The sequence below is a fragment of the Seriola dumerili genome, unplaced genomic scaffold, assembly GCF_002260705.1.
Source record: "Seriola dumerili isolate Sdu_G_001 unplaced genomic scaffold, Sdu_1.0 BDQW01000321.1, whole genome shotgun sequence".
Lineage (NCBI taxonomy): Eukaryota > Metazoa > Chordata > Actinopteri > Carangiformes > Carangidae > Seriola > Seriola dumerili.
The window spans coordinates 2,102,882-2,130,795 of record NW_019174576.1 but is presented as its reverse complement, the minus strand read 5'-3'; the positions used below and the strand labels follow the sequence as shown (position 1 = coordinate 2,130,795).

The following is a 27,914-nucleotide window of genomic DNA, read 5'->3' as shown; positions in this document are numbered from 1 at the left end:
ATGCCAGAAAACGTCATAGTATAGTAAGGCATAAAAACGTCAAAAAACGTCATAGTATAGTATGGCAAAAAAATATCGAAGAACATCATAGTATAGTAAGGCGTATAAACGTCATAGTATAGTAAGGCATAAAAATGTCAAAAACCGTCATAGTATAGTATGGCAAAAAATGGCAATAAATGTCATAGTATAGTATGGCAAAAAAATGGCAAAAAACATCAAAGTATAGTATGGCAAAAAAATGGCAAAGAACATCATAGTATAGTAAGGCGTATAAACGTCATAGTATAGTAAGGCGTATAAACGTCATAGTATAGTAAGGCAAAAAAATGTCAAAAAACGTCATAGTATAATAAGGCATAAAAACGTCAAAAAACGTCATAGTATAGTATGGCAAAAAAATAGCACAAAATATCATAGTATAGTAAGGCGTAAAAACGTCATAGTATAGTAAGGCAAAAAAATGTCAAAAAACGTCATAGTATAATAAGGCATAAAAACGTCAAAAAACGTCATAGTATAGTATGGCAAAAAAATAGCACAAAATATCATAGTATAGTAAGGCGTATAAACGTCATAGTATAGTAAGGCAAAAATATTTCAAAAAACATCAAAGTATAGTATGGAAAAAAAAATGTCAAAAAACATCATAGTATAGTAAGGCAAAAAACGGCAAAAAACATCATAGTATAGTGAGGCGTATGAACGTCATAGTATAGTAAGAAAAAAAATGCTAAAACAGGTCATAGTATAGTAAGGCATAAAAACATCAAAAAACGTCATAGTATAGTATGGCAAAAAAATGGTGAAAAAAGTCATAGTATAGTATTGAAAAAAAATGGCAAAAAACATCATAGTGTAGTAAGGCGTATAAACGTCATAGTATAGTAAGGTACAAAATGGCAAAATACATCATAGTATAGTAAGGCATAAAACAGTCAAGAAATGTCATAGTATAGTATGTCAAAAAACGTCATAGTATAGTAAGGCATAAAAACGTCAAAAAACGTCAAAGTATAGTATGGCAAAAAAACGTCATACTATAGTAAGGCGTATAAACGTCATAGTATAGTAAGGTACAAAATGGCAAAATACATCATAGTATAGTGAGGCATAAAAACGTCAAAAAACGTCAAAGTATAGTATGGCAAAAAAACGTCATACTATAGTAAGGCGTATAAACGTCATAGTATAGTAAGGTACAAAATGGCAAAATACATCATAGTATAGTGAGGCATAAAAACGTCAAAAAACGTCAAAGTATAGTATGGCAAAAAAACGTCATACTATAGTAAGGCGTATAAACGTCATAGTATAGTAAGGTACAAAATGGCAAAATACATCATAGTATAGTGAGGCATAAAAACGTCAAAAAACGTCAAAGTATAGTATGGCAAAAAAACGTCATACTATAGTAAGGCGTATAAACGTCATAGTATAGTAAGGTACAAAATGGCAAAATACATCATAGTATAGTGAGGCATAAAAACGTCAAAAAACGTCATAGTATAGTATGTCAAAAAAACGTCAAAAAAAATCATAGTATATTAAGGCATAAAAACGTCAAAAAACGTCATAGTATAGTATGGCAAAAAAATAGCACAAAATATCATAGTATAGTAAGGCGTACAAACGTCATAGTATAGTAAGGCTAAAATATTTCAAAAAACATCAAAGTATAGTATGGAAAAAAAATGTCAAAAAACATCATAGTATAGTGAGGCATATGAACGTCATACTATAGTAAGGCAAAAAAACATCAAAAAACGTCATAGTATAGTAAGGCGTATAAAAATTATAGTATTGCAAGGCAAAAAAATTCAAAAAACGTCATAGTATAGTAAGGCATAAAAACGTCATAGTATAGTAAGGCAAAAAAATGTCAAAAAACGTCATAGTATAATAAGGCATAAAAACGTCAAAAAACGTCATAGTATAGTATGGCAAAAAAATAGCACAAAATATCATAGTATAGTAAGGCGTATAAACGTCATAGTATAGTAAGGCAAAAATATTTCAAAAAACATCAAAGTATAGTATGGAAAAAAATGTCAAAAAACATCATAGTATAGTGAGGCGTATGAACGTCATAGTATAGTAAGGAAAAAAATGCTAAAACAGGTCATAGTATAGTAAGGCATAAAAACGTCAAAAAACGTCATAGCATAGTATGGCAAAAAAATGGTGAAAAACGTCATAGTATAGTATTGAAAAAAAATGGCAAAAAACATCATAGTGTAGTAAGGCGTATAAACGTCATAGTATAGTAAGGTACAAAATGGCAAAATACATCATAGTATAGTGAGGCATAAAAACGTCAAAAAACGTCATAGTATAGTATGTCAAAAAACGTCATATTATAGTAAGGTGTATAAACGTCATCGTACAGTAAGGCATAAAAATGGCAAAAAACGTCATAGTATAGTAAGGCGGATAAACGTCATATAATAGTAAGGCAAAAAACGTCAAAGGACGTCATAGTATAGTATGGTAAAATAAAGGCAAAAAACATCATGATATAGTAAGGAGTATAAACGTTATAGTATAGTAAGGCAAAAAAATGGCAAAAAACGTCATAGTATAGTATGGCAAAAAAATGGCAAAAAACGTCATAGTATAGTAAGGCATATGAACGTCATAGTATAGTAAGGCAAAAAATGGCAAAAAACGTCATAGTATAGTAAGGCATAAAAACATCAAAAAACATCATAGTATGGTAAGGCATATAAACGTCATAGTATAGTAAGGCAAAAAATGGCAAAAAACATCATAGTATAGTAAGGCATAAAAACGTCATAGTATAGTAAGGCAAAAAAATGGCAAAAAACGTCATAGTATAGTAAGGCATAAAAACGTCAAAAAACGTCATAGTATATTAAGGCATAAAAACGTCATAAAACATCATAGTATAGTAAGGCATATAAACGTCAAAGTATAGTAAGGCGAAAAATGGCAAAAAACGTCATAGTATAGTAAGGCGTATAAACATCATAGTATAGTAAGGCGAAAAATGTCAAAAAACGTAAGAGTATAGTAAGGCAAAAAATGGCAAAAAAAATCATAGTATAGTAAGGCGTATAAACGTCATAGTATTGCAAGGCAAAAAAATTCAAAAAACGTCATAGTATATTAAGGCATAAAAACGTCAAAAAACATCATAGTATAGTAAGACATATGAACGTCATAGTATAGTGAGGCAGAAATCGGCAAAAAAACGTCATAGTATAGTAAGGCAAATAAATAGCAAAAAACGTAATAGTATAGTAAGGCGTATAAATGTCATAGTATAGTAAGGCAAAAAAATGGCAAAAAACGTCATAGTATAGTAAGGCATAAAAACGTCAAAAAACGTCATAGTATGTTAAGGCATAAAAATGTCAAAAAACATCATAGTATAGTAAGGCATATAAACGTCATAGTATAGTAAAGCGAAAAATGGCAAAAAACGTCATAGTATAGTAAGGCATAAAAACGTCAAAAAACGTCATAGTATAGTAAGGCGGATAAACGTAATAGTACAGTAAGGCGTATAAACGTCAGTATAGTAAGGCATAAAAACGTCAAAAAATGTTATAGTATTGTATGGCAAAAAATGGCAAAAAACATCATAATATAGTAAGGCAAAAAATGGCAAAGAACATCATAGTATAGTAAGGCATAAAAACATCAAAAAACGTCATAGTATAGTATGGCAAAAAAAATGCCAAAAAACGTCATAGTATATTAAGGCATAAAAACGTCAAAAAACGTCATACTATAGCAAGGCAAAAAAATGGCATGAAACGTAATAGTACAGTAGGGCATATAAACGTCATAGTATAGTAAGGCATAAAAACGTCAAAAAACGTCATAGTATATTAAAGCATAAAAACGTCAAAAAACATCATAGTATAGTAAGACATATAAACGTCATAGTATAGTGAGGCAAAAAATGGCAAAAAACTTCATAGTATAGTAGGGCATAAAAACGTCAAAAAATGTCATAGTATAGTAAGGCAAAAAAATGGCAAAAAACGTCATAGTATAGTGAGGGAAAAAATGGCAAAAAACTTCATAGTATAGTAGGGCATAAAAACGTCAAAAAACGTCATAGTATAGTGAGGGAAAAAATGGCAAAAAACTTCATAGTATAGTAGGGCATAAAAACGTCAAAAAACGTCATAGTATAGTGAGGGAAAAAATGGCAAAAAACTTCATAGTATAGTAGGGCATAAAAACGTCAAAAAACGTCATAGTATAGTGAGGGAAAAAATGGCAAAAAACTTCATAGTATAGTAGGGCATAAAAACGTCAAAAAACGTCATAGTATAGTGAGGGAAAAAATGGCAAAAAACTTCATAGTATAGTAGGGCATAAAAACGTCAAAAAACGTCATAGTATAGTGAGGGAAAAAATGGCAAAAAACTTCATAGTATAGTAGGGCATAAAAACGTCAAAAAACGTCATAGTATAGTGAGGGAAAAAATGGCAAAAAACTTCATAGTATAGTAGGGCATAAAAACGTCAAAAAACGTCATAGTATAGTGAGGGAAAAAATGGCAAAAAACTTCATAGTATAGTAGGGCATAAAAACGTCAAAAAACGTCATATTATAGCAAGGCAAAAAAATGGCATAAAACGTCATAGTATAGTCAGGTGTATAAACGTCATCGTACAGTAAGTCAAAAAAATGACAAAAAACGTCATAATATAGTAAGGCAAAAAAATGGCAAAAAACGTCATAGTATAGGAGGGCATATAAACGTCAAAAAACGTCATAGTATAGTAAGGCGTATAAACGTCATAGTATAGTAAGGCGAAAAACGGCAAAAAACGTCATAGTATAGTAAGGCGTATAAACGTCATAGTATAGTAAGGCGAAAAACGGCAAAAAACGTCATAGTATAGTAAGGCGTATAAACGTCATAGTATAGTAAGGCGAAAAACGGCAAAAAACGTCATAGTATAGTAAGGCGTATAAACGTCATAGTATAGTAAGGCGAAAAACGGCAAAAAACGTCATAGTATAGTAAGGCGTATAAACGTCATAGTATAGTAAGGCGAAAAACGGCAAAAAACGTCATAGTATAGTAAGGCGTATAAACGTCATAGTATAGTAAGGCGAAAAACGGCAAAAAACGTCATAGTATAGTAAGGCGTATAAACGTCATAGTATAGTAAGGCGAAAAACGGCAAAAAACGTCATAGTATAGTAAGGCGTATAAACGTCATAGTATAGTAAGGCGAAAAACGGCAAAAAACGTCATAGTATAGTAAGGCGTATAAACGTCATAGTATAGTAAGGCGAAAAACGGCAAAAAACGTCATAGTATAGTAAGGCGTATAAACGTCATAGTATAGTAAGGCGAAAAACGGCAAAAAACGTCATAGTATAGTAAGGCGTATAAACGTCATAGTATAGTAAGGCGAAAAACGGCAAAAAACGTCATAGTATAGTAAGGCGTATAAACGTCATAGTATAGTAAGGCGAAAAACGGCAAAAAACGTCATAGTATAGTAAGGCGTATAAACGTCATAGTATAGTAAGGCGAAAAACGGCAAAAAACGTCATAGTATAGTAAGGCGTATAAACGTCATAGTATAGTAAGGCGAAAAACGGCAAAAAACGTCATAGTATAGTAAGGCGTATAAACGTCATAGTATAGTAAGGCGAAAAACGGCAAAAAACGTCATAGTATAGTAAGGCGTATAAACGTCATAGTATAGTAAGGCGAAAAACGGCAAAAAACGTCATAGTATAGTAAGGCGTATAAACGTCATAGTATAGTAAGGCGAAAAACGGCAAAAAACGTCATAGTATAGTAAGGCGTATAAACGTCATAGTATAGTAAGGCGAAAAACGGCAAAAAACGTCATAGTATAGTAAGGCGTATAAACGTCATAGTATAGTAAGGCGAAAAACGGCAAAAAACGTCATAGTATAGTAAGGCGTATAAACGTCATAGTATAGTAAGGCGAAAAACGGCAAAAAACGTCATAGTATAGTAAGGCGTATAAACGTCATAGTATAGTAAGGCGAAAAACGGCAAAAAACGTCATAGTATAGTAAGGCGTATAAACGTCATAGTATAGTAAGGCGAAAAACGGCAAAAAACGTCATAGTATAGTAAGGCGTATAAACGTCATAGTATAGTAAGGCGAAAAACGGCAAAAAACGTCATAGTATAGTAAGGCGTATAAACGTCATAGTATAGTAAGGCGAAAAACGGCAAAAAACGTCATAGTATAGTAAGGCGTATAAACGTCATAGTATAGTAAGGCGAAAAACGGCAAAAAACGTCATAGTATAGTAAGGCGTATAAACGTCATAGTATAGTAAGGCGAAAAACGGCAAAAAACGTCATAGTATAGTAAGGCGTATAAACGTCATAGTATAGTAAGGCGAAAAACGGCAAAAAACGTCATAGTATAGTAAGGCGTATAAACGTCATAGTATAGTAAGGCGAAAAACGGCAAAAAACGTCATAGTATAGTAAGGCGTATAAACGTCATAGTATAGTAAGGCGAAAAACGGCAAAAAACGTCATAGTATAGTAAGGCGTATAAACGTCATAGTATAGTAAGGCGAAAAACGGCAAAAAACGTCATAGTATAGTAAGGCGTATAAACGTCATAGTATAGTAAGGCGAAAAACGGCAAAAAACGTCATAGTATAGTAAGGCGTATAAACGTCATAGTATAGTAAGGCGAAAAACGGCAAAAAACGTCATAGTATAGTAAGGCGTATAAACGTCATAGTATAGTAAGGCGAAAAACGGCAAAAAACGTCATAGTATAGTAAGGCGTATAAACGTCATAGTATAGTAAGGCGAAAAACGGCAAAAAACGTCATAGTATAGTAAGGCGTATAAACGTCATAGTATAGTAAGGCGAAAAACGGCAAAAAACGTCATAGTATAGTAAGGCGTATAAACGTCATAGTATAGTAAGGCGAAAAACGGCAAAAAACGTCATAGTATAGTAAGGCGTATAAACGTCATAGTATAGTAAGGCGAAAAACGGCAAAAAACGTCATAGTATAGTAAGGCGTATAAACGTCATAGTATAGTAAGGCGAAAAACGGCAAAAAACGTCATAGTATAGTAAGGCGTATAAACGTCATAGTATAGTAAGGCGAAAAACGGCAAAAAACGTCATAGTATAGTAAGGCGTATAAACGTCATAGTATAGTAAGGCGAAAAACGGCAAAAAACGTCATAGTATAGTAAGGCGTATAAACGTCATAGTATAGTAAGGCGAAAAACGGCAAAAAACGTCATAGTATAGTAAGGCGTATAAACGTCATAGTATAGTAAGGCGAAAAACGGCAAAAAACGTCATAGTATAGTAAGGCGTATAAACGTCATAGTATAGTAAGGCGAAAAACGGCAAAAAACGTCATAGTATAGTAAGGCGTATAAACGTCATAGTATAGTAAGGCGAAAAACGGCAAAAAACGTCATAGTATAGTAAGGCGTATAAACGTCATAGTATAGTAAGGCGAAAAACGGCAAAAAACGTCATAGTATAGTAAGGCGTATAAACGTCATAGTTTTGCAAGGCATAAAAATGGCAAAAAACGTCATAGTATAGTAGGGCATATAAACGTCAAAAAACGTCATAGTATAGTAAGGCGTATAAACGTCATAGTTTTGCAAGGCATAAAAATGGCAAAAAACGTCATAGTATAGTAGGGCATATAAACGTCAAAAAACGTCATAGTATAGTAAGGCAAAAAAAGGCAAAAAACGTCACAGTATAGTAAGGCATAAAAACGTCAAAAAACATCATAGTATAGTAAGGCATATAAACGTCATAGTATAGTAAGGCAAAAAATGGCAAAAAACGTCATAGTATAGTAAGGCATAAAAACGTCAAAAAATGTCGTAGTATATTAAGGCATAAAAACGTCAAAAAACATCATAGTATAGTAAGGCATATAAACGTCATAGTATAGTAAGGCAAAAAATGACAAAAAACGCCATAGTATAGTAAGGCAAAAAATGGCAAAAAAAGTCATAGTATAGTAAGGCGTATAAACATCATAGTAATATGAGGCAAAAAAATTCAAAAAACGTCATAGTATAGTTAAGGCATAAAAACGTCAAAAAACATCATAGTATAGTATGGCAAAAAAATGTCAAAAAACATCATAGTATAGTAAGGCGTATAAACGTCATTGTATAGTAGGACAAAAAATGGCAAAAAACGTCATAGTATAGTAAGGCACGAAAACGTCAAAAAACGTCATAGTATAGTATGGCAAAAAAATGTCAAAAAACATTATAGTATAGTAAGGCATAAAAACGTTGTAAAAAATGTCATAGTATAGTAAGGCGTATAAACGTCATAGTGTAGTAAGTCAAAAAATGTAAAAAACGTCATAGTATAGTAAGGCTAAAAAATGGCAAAAAACATCATCATCATGTCAAAAAATATTTTAGCAAGGCATAAAAAGGTCATACACAAAAGATATCCCTAACCTGGACTTGAACCATCGATCATTGGAATGAAATGCAACACTTCTAACGACTGTACTACCCTCAACTGTAACAGAAAGCTTTATTAAAGTAAACTTTACAAACGTCAGAGTATAGTGAAACACAGTCGTCATAGTATAGTAAGGCAGGAAATGTCAAAAAACGTCATAGTATAGTATGGCAAAAAAATGTCAAAAAACATCATAGTATAGTAAGGCGTATAAACGTCATAGTATAGTAAGGCTAAAAAATGTCAAAAAACGTAATATTTTAGCAAGGCATAAAAAGGTCACACACACAAGATATCCCCAACCTGGACTTGAACCATCAACCCTTGGAATGAAAGACAACACTTCTAACCACTGTACTACCCTCAACTGTAGCAGAAAGTGATATTAAAGTAAACTCTACAAACGACATAGTACAGTGAAAAACATAGTCGTCATAGCATAGTAAAGCAGGAAATGTCAAAAAATGTCATAGTATAGTATGGCAAAAAAATGTCAAAAAACATCATAGTATAGTAAGGCGTATAAATGTCATAGTATAGTGAGGCTAAAAAATGTCAAAAATCGTCATAGTATTGTCAGGGTAAAAAATGGCAGAAAATGTCACAGTATAGTAAGGCGTATAAACGTCATAGTATATTAAGGCAAAAAAATGTCAGAAAACTTCATAGTATAGTAAGGCAGGAAATGTCAAAAAACGTCATAGTATAGTAAGTTAAAAAATGTCAGAAAATGTCATAGTATAGTAAGGCATATAAACATCGTAGCATATTAAGGCAAAAAAATGTCAAAAAACGTCATTATAATAAGGCAAAAAAATGTCAGAAAACTTCATAGTATAGTAAGGCATAAAAAATGTCAAAAAACGTAATATCTTAGCAAGGCATAAAAAGGTCATACACACAAGATATTCCTAATCTGGACTTGAACCATCAATCCTTGGAATGAAAGGCAACACTTCTAACCACTGTACTACCCCCACCTATTAAAGATGTACATATTAAAGTAACCTTTACAAACGTCAGAGTATAGTGAAACACATAGACGTCATAGTATAGTAAGGCAGGAAATGTCAAAAAACGTCATAGTATAGTATGGCAAAAAAATGTCAAAAAACGTCATTTTATAGTAAGGCGTATAAACGTCATAGTATAATTAGTCATAAAAAGGCCCAAAAAAGTCATTCTATAGTAAGTCATAAAAATTCCAAGAAATGTCATAGTATAGTAAGGTATAAAAATTTCAAAAACCTTCAATAAGGCATATAACATTATGCTATTGTAAGGCATAAAGACGTCAAAAAACGTCATAGTATAGTAAGGCATAAAAATGTCAAAAAATATCATAATATAGTAAGGCATAAAGGTGTCAAAAAACGTCATAGTATAGTAAGGTATAAAACGTCATAATACAGTAAAGCATAAAAATGCCAAAAAATGTCATAGTATAGTAAGGAACAAAACATCATAGTATAGTCAGGCATAAAGATATAAAAAGATGTCACAGTATAGTAAGGTATAACACATCATAGTATAGTAACGCATAAAAATGTAAAAAAAACGTCATAGTATAGCAAGGCATATAACATCATACTATTGTAAGTCATAAAGATGTCAAAAAACGTTATAATATAGTAAGACATAAAACATCATAGTATAGTAAGGCATAAAAATGTCAAAAAACTATAGTAAGTTATAAAAATGCCAGAAATGATCATAGTAAAGTAAGGCATAAAAAGTCATACTACAGTAAGAGATAAAGATGTGAAAAAATATCATAGTATAGTAAGTCATTAAAATGTCAAAAAGTGTCATTGTATGGTAAGGCATAAAAATTACAAAAAATGTAAAAGTATAGTAAGGCATAAAAAGCCTTTGTATAGTAAGTCATAAAAAGTCATAGTATAGTTTGTCATAAAGTCATGGTCTAGGAAGGCATAAAAGATCATACTATAGTAATGCATAAAAACTCATAGTATATTGAGGCGTAAAAAGTAAAAGCATGGTAAGTTATAAAAAGTAGTACTATAGTTTGTCATAAAGTCATGGTATAGGAAGTCATAAAAATGTCACAGTATAGTAATGCATAAAAGCATCATCGTATTTTAAGGCATAAAAATTCATACAATAGTAAGGCATTAGAGTTTCCAATTAACCTAATGTGTATGTCTTTGGACTGTGGTAGGAAGCCAGAGTACCTCGCGAGAACTCTGTTGTGATAATTGAAATACCTTTACTTATTTGCAGTGACCGTATGGTTTAATATATCCTCCAATCAGATGGTCCCCGGGGGGCTGGCGTTTTTGCTGCATGTCATTCCCCTACTCTCTGCCCGCCTCCACTGTCCTATCCAATAAAGAAAGTGTTGCATCACATCATGGGTTCAAACCCACAACCTTCTCACTGTGAGGTGACAGTACTAACCACTACTCCACCATGCCACCTCAGAAATGAGTTACATTATAGTAAGGCATAAAAACCTCATTGCATAGTAAGACATAAATTGTCATTGTATTGCAAGGCAAAAAAAAAAAAGTCATAGTATAGTATTCATGGTGACATTTTCATGGAATTTTTCAATAGAAATTAAACTCATACTTTGATATATCCACCATTGTATGTCTACTCCTGCTAGCAACCTGACTGCTAGCCTACAGAAGACAGAAGCCAAGGTTAGCTTACTAGTCATAGCTAGCTCACATGGTTAAATAACATCAGTTGACATTTTTTCTGGTGACGTTAGGTACTGCTGTCATATTCTCACATGTGAGCCTTCAGATAGCCCCTGCCCTTTCAGTCAATCAAATACTAGCATGCCTAAATCGGTTGTCTTGGAGCCATAACTTCTTGGAGGGCACATTGGAATATGACTTCACTCCAGTGTGAACGAATTCACTCTATATTATGTATATTCAATATTGGTAGGGACAATTCTGTCCTCTCAAAGTATTGGTCGGGACATGTCACTACCGTCCATATGGAAACTTACGCCCTTGACTTTTTCCAACATACACTGAATATTTGAATGTTTTCAAAATAGAGAGAACAATACAGTGTGTGTTGGTAATGTAGGTAATTCCAGAGGGTTCACTTACTTTGCCACTGTTATAGGGAATTGCTCTTTAAAATAATCAGATTTACCCTTTGATGCATGTGACTGCTATTGAGAATTGATAGTGATATCCAATATGTTGATAATTGTTACAATTACTTTCAGTATCAGTTATCAGTATATGGCTCCATGGGGGGAAACTGCTTTGGTCTGTAAATTATCCTGACCTCCCTGAAGAGGGCAAACTTGAGATTTTATTCTGCAATGATCAATAATACATCATATTATAAGGATAATCACTATGAGACCTTTGTGCTGCAGCATAGTCTCATTTTTACAAGATTAAATTGGCACTTCACAGTCAAAAGCTAACCTTAAAAAAATACCTGCTGGTTTCCCAGTTTCACCCATTTGTCAGTAATTTTTAAATGGGTGTTCTTTCTTCAAAGACCTACCTGACATTGTTGGTTCAAAAGTGAATTTGAAACTGAAGGTCTGATTCATGAAGGGAAGGGAAAGTGAACTTTTTGTCAAGTGGGACCCAAAAGCTTCTTAAGTAACTCCCAAATCAAATGAGTAAGTACAGACAAGTACTGAGAAACATTCATAAGTTCCCTTCAAAGTAGGATGCACATCACAAACAGGCCTTCAAGATCATCCTGAAGTAGAAGCTACAAGAATATGGGTTTATGTCTAAGCTTTCGAATAAGGGTCAACATTAAGTTCTGCTTTTCTGTTTTTTGAATTTGCAGGCACACACAGAAACACACAGTAGAAAACCTAACTCCAAAATATAAAGAGGAAATGAAAGAATTTATTTTTACATAAATTACTTAGCACATTTAGTCAGCTCCCCCTACAAGTGAATGGAATGAATATATTTTTTATGTTGTGGTGATGAAAGACATACACAGGAGTAAAATAAAAAGCTCAAATCTTCAGGTACATGTTTAAGTGCATTTAATACAGAGATGAAACAACCAGAGAAGATTATAGCTCAATGAAAACAGCATAAGCGAAATGACAAATAAAAAGTGGTGAAAAACATAAATAGCAAGAGAAAAAAAGAGAACAGGTAAAATGAATTCATCAAGAATAAATATGTACACTGAAGCAGGATCCCTTCTTGAACACATACACAGACACAATGTAGACACACTGTAAAAGCCTCTTTTAAAACGTGGACGGGCGTACAGGACATAAGAGCATAAGCACTTTTATTCTTCTCAATTGAATCTCTTAAATGTTAAAAATAGAAGCTTTATAAAAGCTGGAAGCTATCGTAAGTTTAGGTTAAGAGGGTGAGTCAATTACAATAAGTCATATTATATTGGGTGAAAATTAAGTCTACTCCCATTACAATAAAACAACATTAAATGTCAGTTAATATAAAGGTCTCTCAAAAAGTCAGTTTATTAAAAAACACAGTAAAGGGCAAGAAAAGTCAATTTTTACAAGTACATAAAGCACAAAGAGGTTAGCAATCTGCATTTGTTACCTGTTACTTTTATTGCCTGTAACCTTCATAGAAATACCTCAACATCAAAATTAAATGATAATTTACTTAACCAAAGCACAGTGAACTAAAACACGCATTCAGGGACATTTTGGGACAGCATGATGACCCCATTCAAACCAGAGGATGAGTCATATTGTTTACTTGGTCTATACTTAGTGTTAACACTTCACTGAACAATGGGGACAAATCAGAAACCTGAACAGACAACCCGTGTACACAAAATGTAACAAGTGTCTGATAAAGTACATTGACAAAACAATGAATCATGTCAAGATAATCTATTAACAAATGCAGACAAAAAGCAGAACATCCTTCATTTTTAAGGGTAAGGCAAACCTTACTAGAACCAGTGGTACGACTGTAGCCCCTGGCATGATGTAGTACCGTTCCAGTTAGTGCCTGGATACAGTCTTAATTCAAGCATTGTGTATGTTTGGAAAGATGGATCAAACTGCCTTGTCGGATCAAAAATTGTATTGTTTTTCTTGCAAGTTCTCCCTCACACAGACCAATTTTAGCAGAATACGTCACATGGTAGGCTTCAGGTTGACGAACAACTGGTTTATTGCTGTAACCCTACTACTTGGGCGAAGTTACAGCTGGGGAGCGCACTTAGCAGTTAGCTGGACAATTCTGATACTGCCACATATCAGATTGATGTCCATAGCTTCAGTGCATTTTTCCATCTGCGGCTAAATGCAATTTCTACTGGATTTGGAAAGTCTGTCAAGGGCTCCAGTATGGACAAATACTACTTTGCCATACTTCGTACACTTAGGCCGTTCCAGTCAGATCTTGCTATTAGCGTCAGTCAAGGCAAAGGAAGTGGAAAGATTGGTCGACCCCTGCAGGTGCTCCCAAGTGGCGGCGTCTCAGAGGAGGTGGGTGGTTGAACGACTGAATGTGTGGTATTTCCTCTCAAACATAGAAGGCAGATTGACCATGGAGGGGGAATGGTGTGCCTGTGAATAGAAAAGAGAGAAAATAATCAGAAAAAGAAAAATTTGATGTGAAATAGAGGTAAGAAAACCTGAGATGATTGTGTTGTTAAAGGATCATTATAGTTCATTAAAACAACTTTTTTGTCCATTCTTCTTATTATTAATAATAATGTTATACCGTCGAAGGTAAATATTAAGATCCAGAGGTGATTTGACATAACTACATTAGAAAACCAATTTGCCAACATGAGCAGTCAGATGATCAGAAGAGTAAATGGTACTCTATGGTTATTAAAACTTATTGGAACTGTAAAACTGTCAGTTCAAAATATGCAGTTTACAGACCTAATTCCTGCTTTGACTGTTGTACACAGTGTACACTAGAGCTGTCACTTTTTCAAAATATCCGGTTCGAACAAATGTGAATTAACATGTATGTTGGATTAATTTGCATGCAACTCATGTTGCCTGGAGAACATTTTAGCAATGACATTATCAATTCATTTGTAGTGCATCTGCTGCCTCACTTGAGTGAAGAGCTCAAGGTTTGCCAGGCTCCAGCCCTCTTTATCACCACTAACATCCCTAATTTCTCTAGCAATTTTCAGTGAAATGAAATGGCAATTCAGTCTCATCACCATCAGACTACAAATGGGTGACTTTGGAATAGTTTTTGTCGTAATGTAACGGTAAGGGTTTGAAGTGGCGCTTGTTTGGCCAACAACTGTACTGCCCCAGATGCAGAACAAACAGGACAAACACAACCTGTAAAGCCAAAGGCCATGTGTTTATTGAACTGTGGGTTCTTGTTTGAACATAAGAAAACTTGAGTCATGCACCCAGCACTTTACAGTATTACTTTGCACTTCTACTTTTAACTTATTTTATTTATTATTTTTATAATTATTCATTGTATTATTTTGTCCTATGTGTTTGATTAAGATTTATGTTTGTGTGCTCTGCTATGCTGGCGCAGAGACATAATGTTTTCAGGTTGTGCGTCAGTCTGTAACGTTCACATCAATGCTATATCTCAGTAACACCTTTAGGGAATTTCTTCAACTTTGGTACAAACGTTCACTTGGATGAACTGAATTGATTTTTATGGTCAAAGGTCAAGGTCACTGTGACCTCACAACATGTTTTCGGCCATAACTCACAAATTTATCTGCTAATTATGACACTTGTGCAATGTAGACTTTGAATTAAGAACATTACAAATTGTATACTTAATTTTTTCACACATCCAAATTGGGAATGGTAGTTTAAATTTTGAATTAAAAGTGATGGCACTAGTGTGTATACAGCAGTTCTGTGCTGATATTTCAGATGTGCTTACCTTTGCTTTTACCTCTCAATAAAGGGGTTTAGATAATGTGGCTAAACCTGTCTGACTGCTCCTGTTTGCTGTCCCACCAGACTTGTTTCCAAATGTCATAAATTACTTTTGTAAGTAATGTTATAAAAACTGAAAGCCAAAACAAACCAAAAACTGAGAAAATAGATTGGAAAAACCTAAATTATCTTTTAAATAACCTTGAACGACACCCAAGTTGTTAGCAGGGATTACTATTTGGAGCAAAAAAGCATGAGTGCACAAGTATGTTAAATAGCTGTTCACTCAGCCATTCAACTCCAAGTTGAATATCAGCATCCCAACTCCCTTTCAGCGTTTGCTTTTAAAAGCCTGTGCAACAAGATTGCCATGTGAGCTGTCTAGCTTGCAGTTAAGAGTGTGTGTGTGAATGTGTTATGAAGTTATTAAGAACAAGGTTGGTTTAAGTGCTACAGCCTCATTTTAATTACTGAGTGCACAAAGGCAAATTGTGTTGCTAGCACCTCTCTTCCTTTCAAGGCAAACCTTGGCACTGATGTAATTGAGGCAAGCAACCTTTGCCAACACAATCACACAACTTTCCACCTGGTTTTTACACACACACACACACAGAGCTCTCTCTGAGCCTTTCGACTGAGGCACTCTCTTACCCCTTCCCTCAGTTTGTGTCAGCAGATGAACAGTGGCCTTGATTACATGTGAGTAAGTGGTGCTAGAGGGCTTCAGAAATAGGATGATAGGGGTCGAATGAATCAAGAGATTAACAGGCTGCTTTCACTGAAGAGGAAGGCCAGGTCAACAGCAGCTCAATGAAACACATCTGACCCTCATCACACACTTGCCATAACTAAGCTCAAATGCTAATGAACACTAGTTTTGTGTAAGTCTGCATAAAAACACATCAACAAACTGTCCCTGCTTCTAGTGATATATTGCCAGTGTACATCAAACCTGGGAGAACGTCATTACTTTCAACAGTCTATGACAGACTGGAGGGGGAAAGTAGTGTTGAAATGCCATGTGAGAAGGAAGGTGCACTACTCTCTACTACTACTTTATTCTGCCACTCTACCCTGGACTCACTAACGCCCCGATGTGGCATCATTGCCACAGTACTAGCAGAGGGGCACTTCAGTTTTTAATATTAACACCCAGAAGTCAGGTGGAGTTTGCATCTCTCGCTCACAGCTGCAAGCCTATGAAAACGCCTCTGAATCCCCATTTAACTGTACAATAGTTGTGGTAGTTGTACAGTACAATGCAGTGAATGCCAAGAAACAACAGTAAAGTGCAGTAGGAAGGCAAGAAATGGACTGGGGAACCATAATGTTATAAAATAGCAGTTTCAGAATAAATGTTTTTTAAATAAATAAATAAATTGATGTTATTACACTTTAAGCCAAATTCAAAAGAAGGTGCTTTTGAGGGAGTCTTTGAGAGGGCTGAAAAAGGAGTATATTACATTTACTGTTTGCTCTATTTTATTTCCTCACAGAGCAAGGAATATAATTAAGAAACTATTTGACCTGATCATGTATGATACCTCTGTATAGTGTTGTGGTGATAGCAATGGGTGAAATCCAGCGCTAAACTATAAATCAAAACATACAGCATAGATACTCAGGCTGTAATCTTGCAAACTGTTTGTGTCTATTCTTACCAACCTATAGATTTTCACTTATTTACTTATTCATTTATGGAGTGACTTCTTGTACATTTATTTGGATGAGAAATGGGGATTAGATTAGATTAGCAACTTGTTATGTCTATGAATGTGAATGCTTAAAATTACACTGATATGCAAACTACAAGTAAAATTGGCAATTATTAAACTGCTGTGCTCACTGGCAGGTTGCAATGAACAGGCTTGTGTACGGTTCATTGTGAAATGATTTAATAATCTCCAAATAGATAACACTGACATTCTATTATGTCAGACCCCATTTCTTAAGCATGAATACCTTTCAGACAGGTAGACCAGTGTTCATGCAATTGGGAAGTAGTTAAATGGCTGAGGTGAATATGGGACATGATATGCTCATAAACTCAGGAAAAAGGTAGGACAGGTGACCTGTCATCAGACATTATAGCTCAGATGAGAAGTCAGCCTGGCTCCCATGAATACATTGACATTTTAATTCTAAAGAGCTGGTTTTGTGTAAACTAGCCAAAACACACAAAGAGCATAGCATCCAAAACTAAAAGCATGCCTTGACATTTGGATTTGTACTGTTGATATTTTCTTCAACTGGCACTTAACATTAGTCATTCAAGTTCTTTGTAAAGGAACTGTGTAGATCGAAATAAAGGTCTCTAAAAGCCAACTGAGACCCATTAACAACTGTTAATTTGAATAGATTAATAGTCAATACAAAACTTTGTACTGTTCATGGATCTGCCTGTACACAATGGAAAATAAAATATTATTTATGTGATGGCACGCCTTTAAAGGAGCCTTTTCTCTTGAGGGAAAGCAGGCTTTCACTTGGACAAAGCTCTTTTAAGTACCAGCTCTATCACACCCTTTTGCATATAGCCCACTATTAGTAGCAGCCACCTAGTGAATATTTCCAGCCACCACCAGTTAGTAACTTGGGTTATTCATAGGAACAGAGCTTTTCCAAATCAACCCTTAAAATCTCTGCTCTTTAACCTAACACCCATCTCAAGTGAGGAAAAGCATCACTCCCACACCACTGGAATGTTTCTAACGCACTTGTATCTAATCATTGGAGTTCAGAGTTCAGCTGTTGAGCAAACCCTTATCAATCTGATCTATCATTGTCACAGAGTCTCAGCTTCTAAGGAGTTGATTTGGGACGAGAAATGCACCAGTGGTATAATGGATGTTAGAAGCAGGAAATACAGTAGGTAGTAAGGATACATTTGAAATTACAATGGCATTGGTGTACCCCTAGTTGAGACTGGACAACAATAATGTTTGCTCACATCAGGCTCCAGGATTGTGTTTAGCGATGGTTTAGAGCAGAGTCTCCCTGCGATGACTGGTCAGGGCAGCCTTATGTGGGTCCAAGGGGACTTGGGGATCCCTGCATGACTCAGAAAAGGTCCTGCCTTTGACATTAACAGGCTGAGGAGCCAGGGACCTTGGTTGGAACCCCACAGAGGGCAGGTGTCTGGACACATGCTGGTTAGATTTTGGCTGGGAGGTTTTGGAATTGAGCAAGGTAGAGTTTCGGATAGCTTGAATGGAGGTGGAATGGGTTGAAGGGATGGACTGCTGGGAAATAGGGAGGTTTGAAGGAGATTGCGTTGGTTGGGTCAATAATGGAGCATGAAGGATGGACTTGGGTTCTGGGGTTCTAGGGCAATAGTTGGGACAAGGACTTCGGCTGAACTCAGGGGCAGTGCTGGGACCAGGGCTATGGGGAGGGTCGTGGGCTGGGCTGCAGGGGGTACGGATACAGACAGGGACCCTGGCTCTGACAGGAGGGTGGTCAAGAGAGTTGGAGCGCTGCACCACTGCATTGCTCTTGGCTGAATCACTCAAACTGAATGTAGAGGCTGAGCGAGACATCTAGAGTATATAATAGAAGGGAGACACATATGGATCAGGAATTTACACATCATGAAGGAAAACAAGACGAGACAGAGAGAATAGTTGTGCTGAAACAAAATACAAGGAGAGAAAATCCTCAGGAGCTGAAACCAAAGACAAACACTTGTCTTTATCTGGAAGAGCATAGAAGGAAGGATGGGGGAGAATGAATATCACAAAGTAAGATACAAATGTCAGGCTTTAAGTTTTCATGCAGAGTAAGGGAGAGACATCTGTAGGTGGAAATTTGAAATCACATACCTGGAAATATAAATACACAAGTTTGCATTGACAACTCAACAAGTTCCTGCGCTATCAGTGCTAAATGGGGCAAAAAGAATCCTCCAAGATGAAACACGCACGCACACACACACACACACATTTGAAGTTTTTGCTAGGATTACCTGAAGCATTTAATATACAGACCAAAGAAAAGGTTTACAAATTGATTTCACCACTTGTTGAGCTCAAATTGGCCAGGAACATTGTTGCATGTCATTCTGTTCTCTGTCCTAAAAGAAAAAGGGGCATATTTCAAACCAATTGTGTCCTCAATTCTATTACTCTATTAATTTATAAAGAGAAGGTCTAGACCTGCATTATTTGGAAAGTGCCTTGAGATGACATATGTTGTGAATTGTAGCTATCAAATAAAAAATTTACTTGACTTAATTCACCCTTGGAGGTGTAATTTTATTTTCTTGTATTTTTCCCCCCTTTTATCCTTTATCATGAAGCATCCTGTAAGGTTTGCTTAAACATACACTCGGCTGGCACCTAGCTAAAACAAATTCTGTCCTAGTACATCAGTCCTGTAATAAATCTTCTCTTGTCACATGATTGTGCAAAAAGATGGCTGCCCTATTGTTACCAGATAATCCCACTGTCACAAAATATTATCTTACCTCTTAATGAAGCTTCCCCACCTGATTAGGCTAATATACACGCTGCTCAAGCTACTAAGCAAGGTGTGGGTGTATCATTAATCTATACACCCAATTTTAGACTAATCTATTATCTTAAATTTACCTTTGAACTCCTTTGAGGCTCTTGTACTGAAACCATCTCTATCTGTTATGAATCACCCACTCCAGTATGAAAGACTATGACCATTCTGCCTTGTTGTGCTTTACAGACCTCTTGATTAGCAATTACAGGTGGTCCTGGCCGCTTTCACTGTAGCAACTGGCTCTGCTGAAAATTGTACCAGGGAATTGAAAACAGCTCTATCAAGTCTCCTGTACTCAGTTGCTCCTCTCACCACTAAAACTAGATGATCAAAGAGGTCTACACCACGGTTTACTGAGGAAACCTGAAGCAGGCCTGCAGTAGATTGGAGCACAAATAGTGCAAATAAATATCAGAAGCTCTCTTCCTCCAGTGCCAGGAATGTTTAAATACAAGTGTGCTCTCTCCACTGTAAGAGGAGCCCATTCCTCCAAGTTAATCAGTAACAACAAACATTTAGAAGTCTGTTTGTCTGCTGTTAAAAGCCGGACGTCTCAAACCTCTCTGCTCCTAAAGTCAGATAAAACTGAGATGCTCGTCGTCGGCCTGGCTCAACACAGATACCAGTTTGATCAAGTAGCAGCAACTCGACAATTGTGTGATTTCTCATAGTCTGACAGCCAAGAATCTCTCCTGCGATCAGTACATTAAAGACATCACCAAGACTGTTTTTTTTCCCCCAGCTACATAACACAGCTAAGAATCAGTCCTTTTTGTCCATTACAGATGCTGATATCTTAATTCATGCCTTTGTTTCATTGAGACTTAATTATTGTAACATTTTCCTTTCTGATCGGCCTCATGCCCGTATTAAAAGTCTTCAAATGGTTCAGAATGCTGCAGCTAGAATTTTAATTAAATCCAGAAAATTTCACCACATTACTTCAATTTTAGCTTCCCTCATTAGCTCCCTATTCATGTCAAATCAGACTTTAAGGTGCTTTTAATGACATACAAGGTCCTAATTTGGCTTGCTCCTTCATACCATATCTCCTTAAACCTTATATTCCATCTTGTGCTCTCCGTTGCCGGAATTTAGGGCTCTTGTCTGTCCCCAGAGTTAAAAAGACGTCTGCTGGCTACAGAGCCTTTTCTTATCCGACTCCCTTCCTCTGGAACAACCCTCCTGCTGACATCAGACTGTCTGACTCTGTTGGGGCCTTCAAATCCCAACTTAAAACTCATCTTTACGCCTTAACTTTCAGTAAGCTCCTTATTCTTTCACAACTTGAGGTTTTGTACCTGTTACCATTCTACCACTGGCGGGTCAGCTTCAGTCTCAATAAATCAGTTAAACTCAGTATATATTGTATAGTCCATGTTATCCTTCCAACAAGATTTCTGTAAACTTTCTGAAACCCCTGCATCATTCTGTTTGACTGTTTGTTATTGAGCGCCCAGGCTGTGTGCCTTTCTCTTTTTCTTCTGCAAACCACCTATCGCCCCCATGATGCTGCTCTACACCTGCTGCTACAACTACTATTATAATTATCATTATTATTATCATCATCCTTATCATTACTGTTGCTGTTACTGTTACTTTCAAGTCAATTTTATTTATATAGTGCCAATTCACAAGGGAAGTTTTCTCAAGGAACTTCTCAAATATAGGAGGTCCAGACCTTCTCTTTATACTATTTACATTTGGTGACAGTTGCAAGAAATTTTTTTTTTTTTTTTTTTTTTTTAAGAGGCAGAAACCTTGAGCAGAACAGGATTATCATTATAATCATTATCATTGCAAAGTGGTTTTTCACCCTGCTCTCTCTCTCCCTCTGTCTCTCCATCAGCCCAACCGGTTCAGGCAGATGGCCGCCCACCCTGAGCCTCGTTCTGCTCGAGGTTTCTGCCTCTTAAAAGGAAGTTTTTCCATGCCAGTGTGACCAAGTGCTTGCTCATGGTGGGAATTGTTGGGTCTCTGTAACAAATACTATAAGGAGTACAGTCTAGACCTGCTCTACATGAAAAGTGCCTTGAGAAAACTGTTGTGATTTGGCGCTATATAAATTAAAATTGACTTCACAAAAACAATCTTTGAACTGCACTTCTCCTTTGCCATTCTTTTCCTGGTCTAAAGGCTGGTAGAGCAGACAGAAGTATTTATATCAAACAGGTGATAAAACAGTTGGTTACACTCCAAAATGGACATGGGCAAAGATGTGCATATAGTTCTGTTTATACTACACTTGTGTTGCATACACTGATATGTTGACATGTTTGTCTGTGTACTGTCTGCAGGCACAATCTGGCATGTGGACCCTTGTGTCAATGCAAAGACAGAATATAAATTGAGCTTCGAGGCATGTAAGCATTTATCTGTGGCTAAATGTCAAAATGGAAATCAGCAAGCTGTGTATAAATCTTTAGAAATGGGGGAAAAAAATGCACATAGTTTTGAAAAATTAACCTATTTTATGTATCCGGCCCCTTTAGTCACACCCTTATCTATTTGTTTGGTTTTTTGTTTTTTTTTGCCATGCAACAAGGTTCCCTGGCCAGAATCAAACCTGGGATGTTGTGGTTATATGGTATAGGTCTTAGCCTCTAGAGGCCCTGTCAATCCCTAATCTTAACTAATATGAGCAAAATGTTTAATATAAAATATGTAAAATAAAATATGTCTAATATTTATCCTTAAATTATTTTGCAATACAGCTGTTAAACATACTGCATTTGCATCCTAGTGTCACTGGCAACAAGGTAATGAGCTAGATGAGTTATACATCAAAAGTGTGTAAATATAATGGAATATTGTTGTAATTAGATTTTTCCACATCTTTTAACATTTCCCGCCTTCTCTTCATCACACCCACTTGCAGTAGTTAATGAAAATACAGTATTGTGTACAGTATTAACAGAAAAGGTGTAGGAAAATAAGTAGGAAATTCCCAAATAACGCAGTCGTACAAAGAGCAGAAAAAAGTCCCAGCACATATAAGAACACGAGCCCCTTTCCTGCTTTTTAATCGAGTTAGATCAAAGCAATGACAACAACTGAAAGCTGTTCTATCACGGGCCGATCAAGAGATCAATTGCCTCTTTCTCAGCAAAACGGGGAAGAGATATAGAGAATAGTAAGGGGATCAGTAAGATATGGACAGATAGATGGGCAGACACAGCCACACAGTATTAATTGTGTTATGTTGTTGAAATAAATGAGACAACATAGACACATTTTGTAAAGACTTTTGGAAATTCTGGAAATGCAATAATGCATGTTGATCACTGAAGGTGTAGTGTTTAGGTACGTAAAGTAAGTCAATTGAAGCACACATGTTGGTCTTTCAATCACAAAGAATATGATGCGGCATTGTGTCATTATTTCCCCCGTTTTTCACAAAGTGTGAATGAGAGAGATGTAATATCAAATGCCATTACAAAATGTATACATTTGTGTATCAGTTAGTTCGTCCTGAAAAAGACAAACAGATAAATAAAAGAAATACAATACTGTTAAAGTTAGTGTGTTGTCTTCCCAGTAAAAGACGGATGATTTCTTTGAGCAAATAAACAGACTTACAGCCAGTGTGGAGCTGCTGCTGATGCGGTTTTCGTAACTCAGCCTCTGATTTTTCTCATCTGGAGTACCGCTGGCCATGAACGCCCTCTGGATCACACGCTTCGGGGTCTTGGTGAAAGAAAACGCTCTCGTCACCTAGCAAACGCACACCCAGAGAATTTTTCAGTAATTAATGTGTTTCTCTTTTGTTTTGCAGTCTTTTTGTCTGTTTGCACTTAGCATCCATTACTGCTGAGGTCAGTTACACAACCTGTTGATCTTTACTTGTTCCAAACACACAACAACATAGCACATCCATGATGGCTCTTTTTGGCAGAGAACCATCTGTACGAGGCATTCTAAAGTTAGAACAAATGTAAAAGCTTTCATTGAAAAAGTGTAGTTTTTTTTTTTTTTTTTAATTATTAGTGGGTTGAAATTAGATTATTGTTAATTTAGTAATTTAAGTATTAAAGTAATTGCTGAAGTTTTGTTTCATCATCAGCAGTATTATAAAAAGCAGTTGCGCAATCATCATCATACCAAGACCTGATGCTATGTAGTGGCTGCATAAGTAGAAAAGAGAGAAAAAGCTAAAAGATGACTGGCAGAAAAAAAACATAGGGAGCATTGATGCAGCAGCATTGGAGCATTTGAAACCTTAGGAGGCTAGTGTTAAGCTATAGATATCCCTGCCAGCTTAGCTTCCACAAAGTTATTGGCCTCTGTGACAGCTACTGAGAAGTAACACCAAGAAAAAGTAAAATTGGCAGAATGATTGGCAAGGCGTCCTGCACCATAGCCCCTTCTTTAACCTCTTAACTTCACTGCACACAATTATTGTTTCCTCTGATATTTCCTTAAGGAGCTGTAAAGTCAGATAAACACTTGCTGTTTGATAGTGTCAAACCTTTATCTGCTTGCTCCAAAGATTCTTTCAGATTCCAATCTTTAGCTGCCCTCCCTGGATAAGCTGAAAAGAGCAGCTAAAAAAAATCTAAGGTACATTTCAATCCCAGCAGTGTTTTACTACAGCAAAAACACAGACAATATACACTAGATGTCTTTCCTTCATGTCTCTGTGGTTTGATTGAAATAGTTTGTATATAGAAACCTAATGATCAGGACCACTATAGTCCTGTCAGTCTGAACTCGGGTGGTACCCAAACAAAGACATTCAGAGTTAACACAGAGTCAAAGTTGGCACTTTCACTTAGATTTTTTTTTCTTAAATTCTATGTGCTCGTCATTCATGCTTTAACTTATTTAAAATAATTTTTAGTTTTTAATTAACACTAGTTGCTGATGTTTTTGATGAGTTTCTCCTGCAGCACTGTCAGCTGAAGAGTCAGTCATACTGGACAGCAGCAGTAGAGGTGGTTGTAACGGCATCTGGTTTAAAAACTAGGTTAGCCAACTTTGTTGTATTCAGCACCTGAGTTTAAAGTGTTGCAGCACCGAACAAGACAAACAACAAGTCGTGCTGTTCTGCCGTCCATTTCAAACACTGCCGTCTATTTTCATCACAGTTAGTCTTATAGTTCAGTAATTTTGAAACAAAACTTGATTTTTAAAAGTTCATAGCCTTACATGCTGTCATTCTGAATTTCTCTGTGTGCAATGACCAAGCTGTTAAAAAAAAAAAAAAAAAAGAAAAGAAAAGAAAAAAAGAAGATGAAATGCATTGATTCGACTGACAGAATGTGAGTCGACTGGGGGTCTTCTCCACTAATGATTTGAATTGTCAACATTCAGGGAGCAGCGCTACTTTGAAAATGACTTCACTGCTCACCGTACATGATATAGTCACCCACCCTTGGAAGAGTAGGGAAGGCTAATCATGAGAAATGGCTTGTCCTGCGTTTACCTTTTTAGAGGTCTTCTTAATGGCCCTGGAGGCTTTGCTCAGGGTGCTGTCCATATCCTTGGTGCTGACCTGTAGTGAGTCTGGGTCTGTACACTGAATCATGTCCTCCTGGTTACAAAAAAGATACAGCCTCAAACTCAGTATAATAAATCATGACCATAAGTGTGTAATTCATGTAATCAATGACAATAATTACATTATGCTTCCCTGTCAAAACAGTTGCAAGAGGGAATGAGAAGTAAGATTCACACACACAGTCTTTATTTCTCTCTCCCCCTCATCCTGCAGTTCTTTTTAACAAGCAGGGCTCTATCTCGTTGGTATTCACATTGCAGCGCTGACCCAGTGAAAACAGCATTAGGAATGCAGCTGTGAGGCGGGTAGACCAGAGGCCTACATCACCCCCTGCTGTTTGCTCTGCTAAATACAGCTAACAGCCTAAACTCCATATCTTCCAGTTGGCTCAGTAATCATTAAGCTTAATCAACTCACAACAAGTGAATTGGTAAAAAAATAGCAAGTACTGCCAGAGTAGTCCGTATTCCTCTGTACTTTTTAAAAAATGCTTCACTGAGCCACACTGGGTGGCATGGACCTTTATTACTATGAACAAACACGCTAGTTTATTTTGACTAAATACACCTTCCTTCTGCCAGAAACACTCACTAGAGCACCAAATGTGGGTTAATTCACAGCTGAAAACAGTCAACAATAAATACACTAGCTCCTTCTGTTTGAGTAATGTTTGCAAAAATAAATAAATACAGGAAATTACTGGGTTTTTCAAAAAAAAAATCTAAATCAATCTTTTTAATATTTAGTTAGTTTATTAAACCAGCAATTGATCCTGGTGCAAGTCCAATATATTCATTAGGAAAGTATTTGCTTTTCCCTTATTTGCCATTTTCCAGATAAATAACTTATCTCACACACATATACCCCAAACCCAACATATAAAAACAGAAATAAACTGTAGAATATATAGCTGTAATATACTTATTTGAAAAGACATTGAGAGATGAGTGCATGTGATCGTGACTATGCTATGGTATTAGCTGATAGCACTGATAATTATTAACATGTCTGAGGCTTGATGATGGTGATGACAATGACTGGACCAATTTGTTTATGGAGAGAAAAAACTTTTATCTTCCAGCGTAAAGTGAAGGTGAGCTATCACAGCTTCCTACTCTGCCCGCAGATCTGTCAAACTACCTACTTAGTTTTCTTTGTGTGCGCGTGTGTGGCTTCTCACCGCATCAGCCCTGCAGATGGTGTTGGCAACATGGCGGCAAAGTGTTCGCAGCCAGGCGCTTTTAACTGTTTCCTCTCCGGCCAGTTGGAAGCTGAACAACAAGTTCTCCTGTTCAGTCGGGGGGCGAACCACCAAGGCGAATGCATTCACACACTCTGAGGGGAGGAAGTGAAAGAGCGAGAAGGACAGACAGTGATAGAGTGAGAGAGAGAGAGAGAGAGAGAGAGAGAGAGAGAGAGAGAGAGAGAGAGAGAGAGAGGATAATGAAGAATGACAAAAAGAAGGGAGGGGGGAGAATCAGTCAGCGAAGAGATTGAGATGAAGAGAATGAGACAAAAAAGCATGAAGATGATTGAGGGAGGTAGTTGGATGGGGAGAAAGGGAAGAGAAACAGATGGAAAGAACAAAAGACAAATTAACTTCAGTGCTTTATCCAAACTCCTTAAACATCAATCATTGTTGTTCTCTGTGTAAAGACTCCATTTGTCTCTGAACAATGTGTTTTCACATGAAACTAAAGGGTTGGACGATTAAGGACACACAGAACTTGCCTTTGGACCTCCTTCACTTATTCTTGTTATAGAGTCATACTGTATCCTGAAATGTGGGATCCTGTAGCCTTCTTTAAGCAGAAAAACTCTAGGACTTTGCATAGTAAAGTAAGGAGATATTTACTTCACAAAAATGTTTTAATCTTTAATATTGTTGATTAGGAAGCCCATAAAGAGATGCACAGGAGTATGTATGGTGCAGTCATCCCAAAACATCATCTCTGCCTGACTTTTGTTTACTGTCCTGTAACTTTTTGCAGCCTCACTTATCCTCCCACTCCTCAGCATTAATATTTCTGGTCTTGTTTATTCAACGATGCTGATGTGTTATCATTTAGCTTTTGTTTGCATTTCCATTTTCACCTATTCTCCATTTCTGTTGTTGCAAATATTGTGACAGCAGCACTATTCTTCATCTAGGCAGAGGACAGTACTTATAGATAGAGATATGGTATATCTGGAAAAAAAAAAACAGTACTACTAGTTGCCAAAAAGGGAAACCAGGTTTCTGGCAAGCCCTTTTGATAAGTGTCACTGCTAGTAGTTGAGTTAAACAGGTAATGAGTTGTTCAGTGATTTTTATTATTTAATATAATTCTAGCATGAAACTAATAGGACTGAGGGAATGAGGTGTGTGTGGATATTCAGATAGATGCTCTTTTCCACTTGTACTGAAATATTGTTTTTATAGACATACTACTAATAGCATGTCACTGCAATTTGCAGAAGCAAAAATTAAGCAACGACAGTGAATGAGTCAACGAGGGAGTGAGTTTGGACACGGCTCAAGGTGGAGCTCAGCTCATTGTCATTCATTGAGTCCATCATGTGGAGGGACACAGAAGTCAAGGGTATAAAAAG

The 27,914-nt window shown here is 36.1% G+C and overlaps 1 protein-coding gene across 4 annotated transcripts in view; it reads right to left on the bottom strand.

The window, feature by feature from the left end:
- Positions 1–12,410: 12,410 nt before the first annotated feature.
- Positions 12,411–27,914, bottom strand: part of ect2 (epithelial cell transforming 2) — a 43,364-nt gene continuing 27,860 nt past the window's right edge. For 2 of the 4 annotated variants that reach the window (XM_022759244.1, XM_022759245.1), the window contains 4 exons: positions 26,503–26,657; positions 25,248–25,355; positions 23,402–23,536; positions 12,411–13,999 (listed from right to left, as the gene is read on the bottom strand). In XM_022759244.1, coding sequence (XP_022614965.1) covers positions 13,910–13,999; positions 23,402–23,536; positions 25,248–25,355; positions 26,503–26,657 — 488 coding nt within the window. In that variant the 3' untranslated portion in view covers positions 12,411–13,909. Of the gene's footprint in view, positions 14,000–18,277; positions 18,853–23,401; positions 23,537–25,247; positions 25,356–26,502; positions 26,658–27,914 lie in introns of those variants that run through there. The other 2 variants (XM_022759242.1, XM_022759243.1) reach the window with 1 other exon arrangement.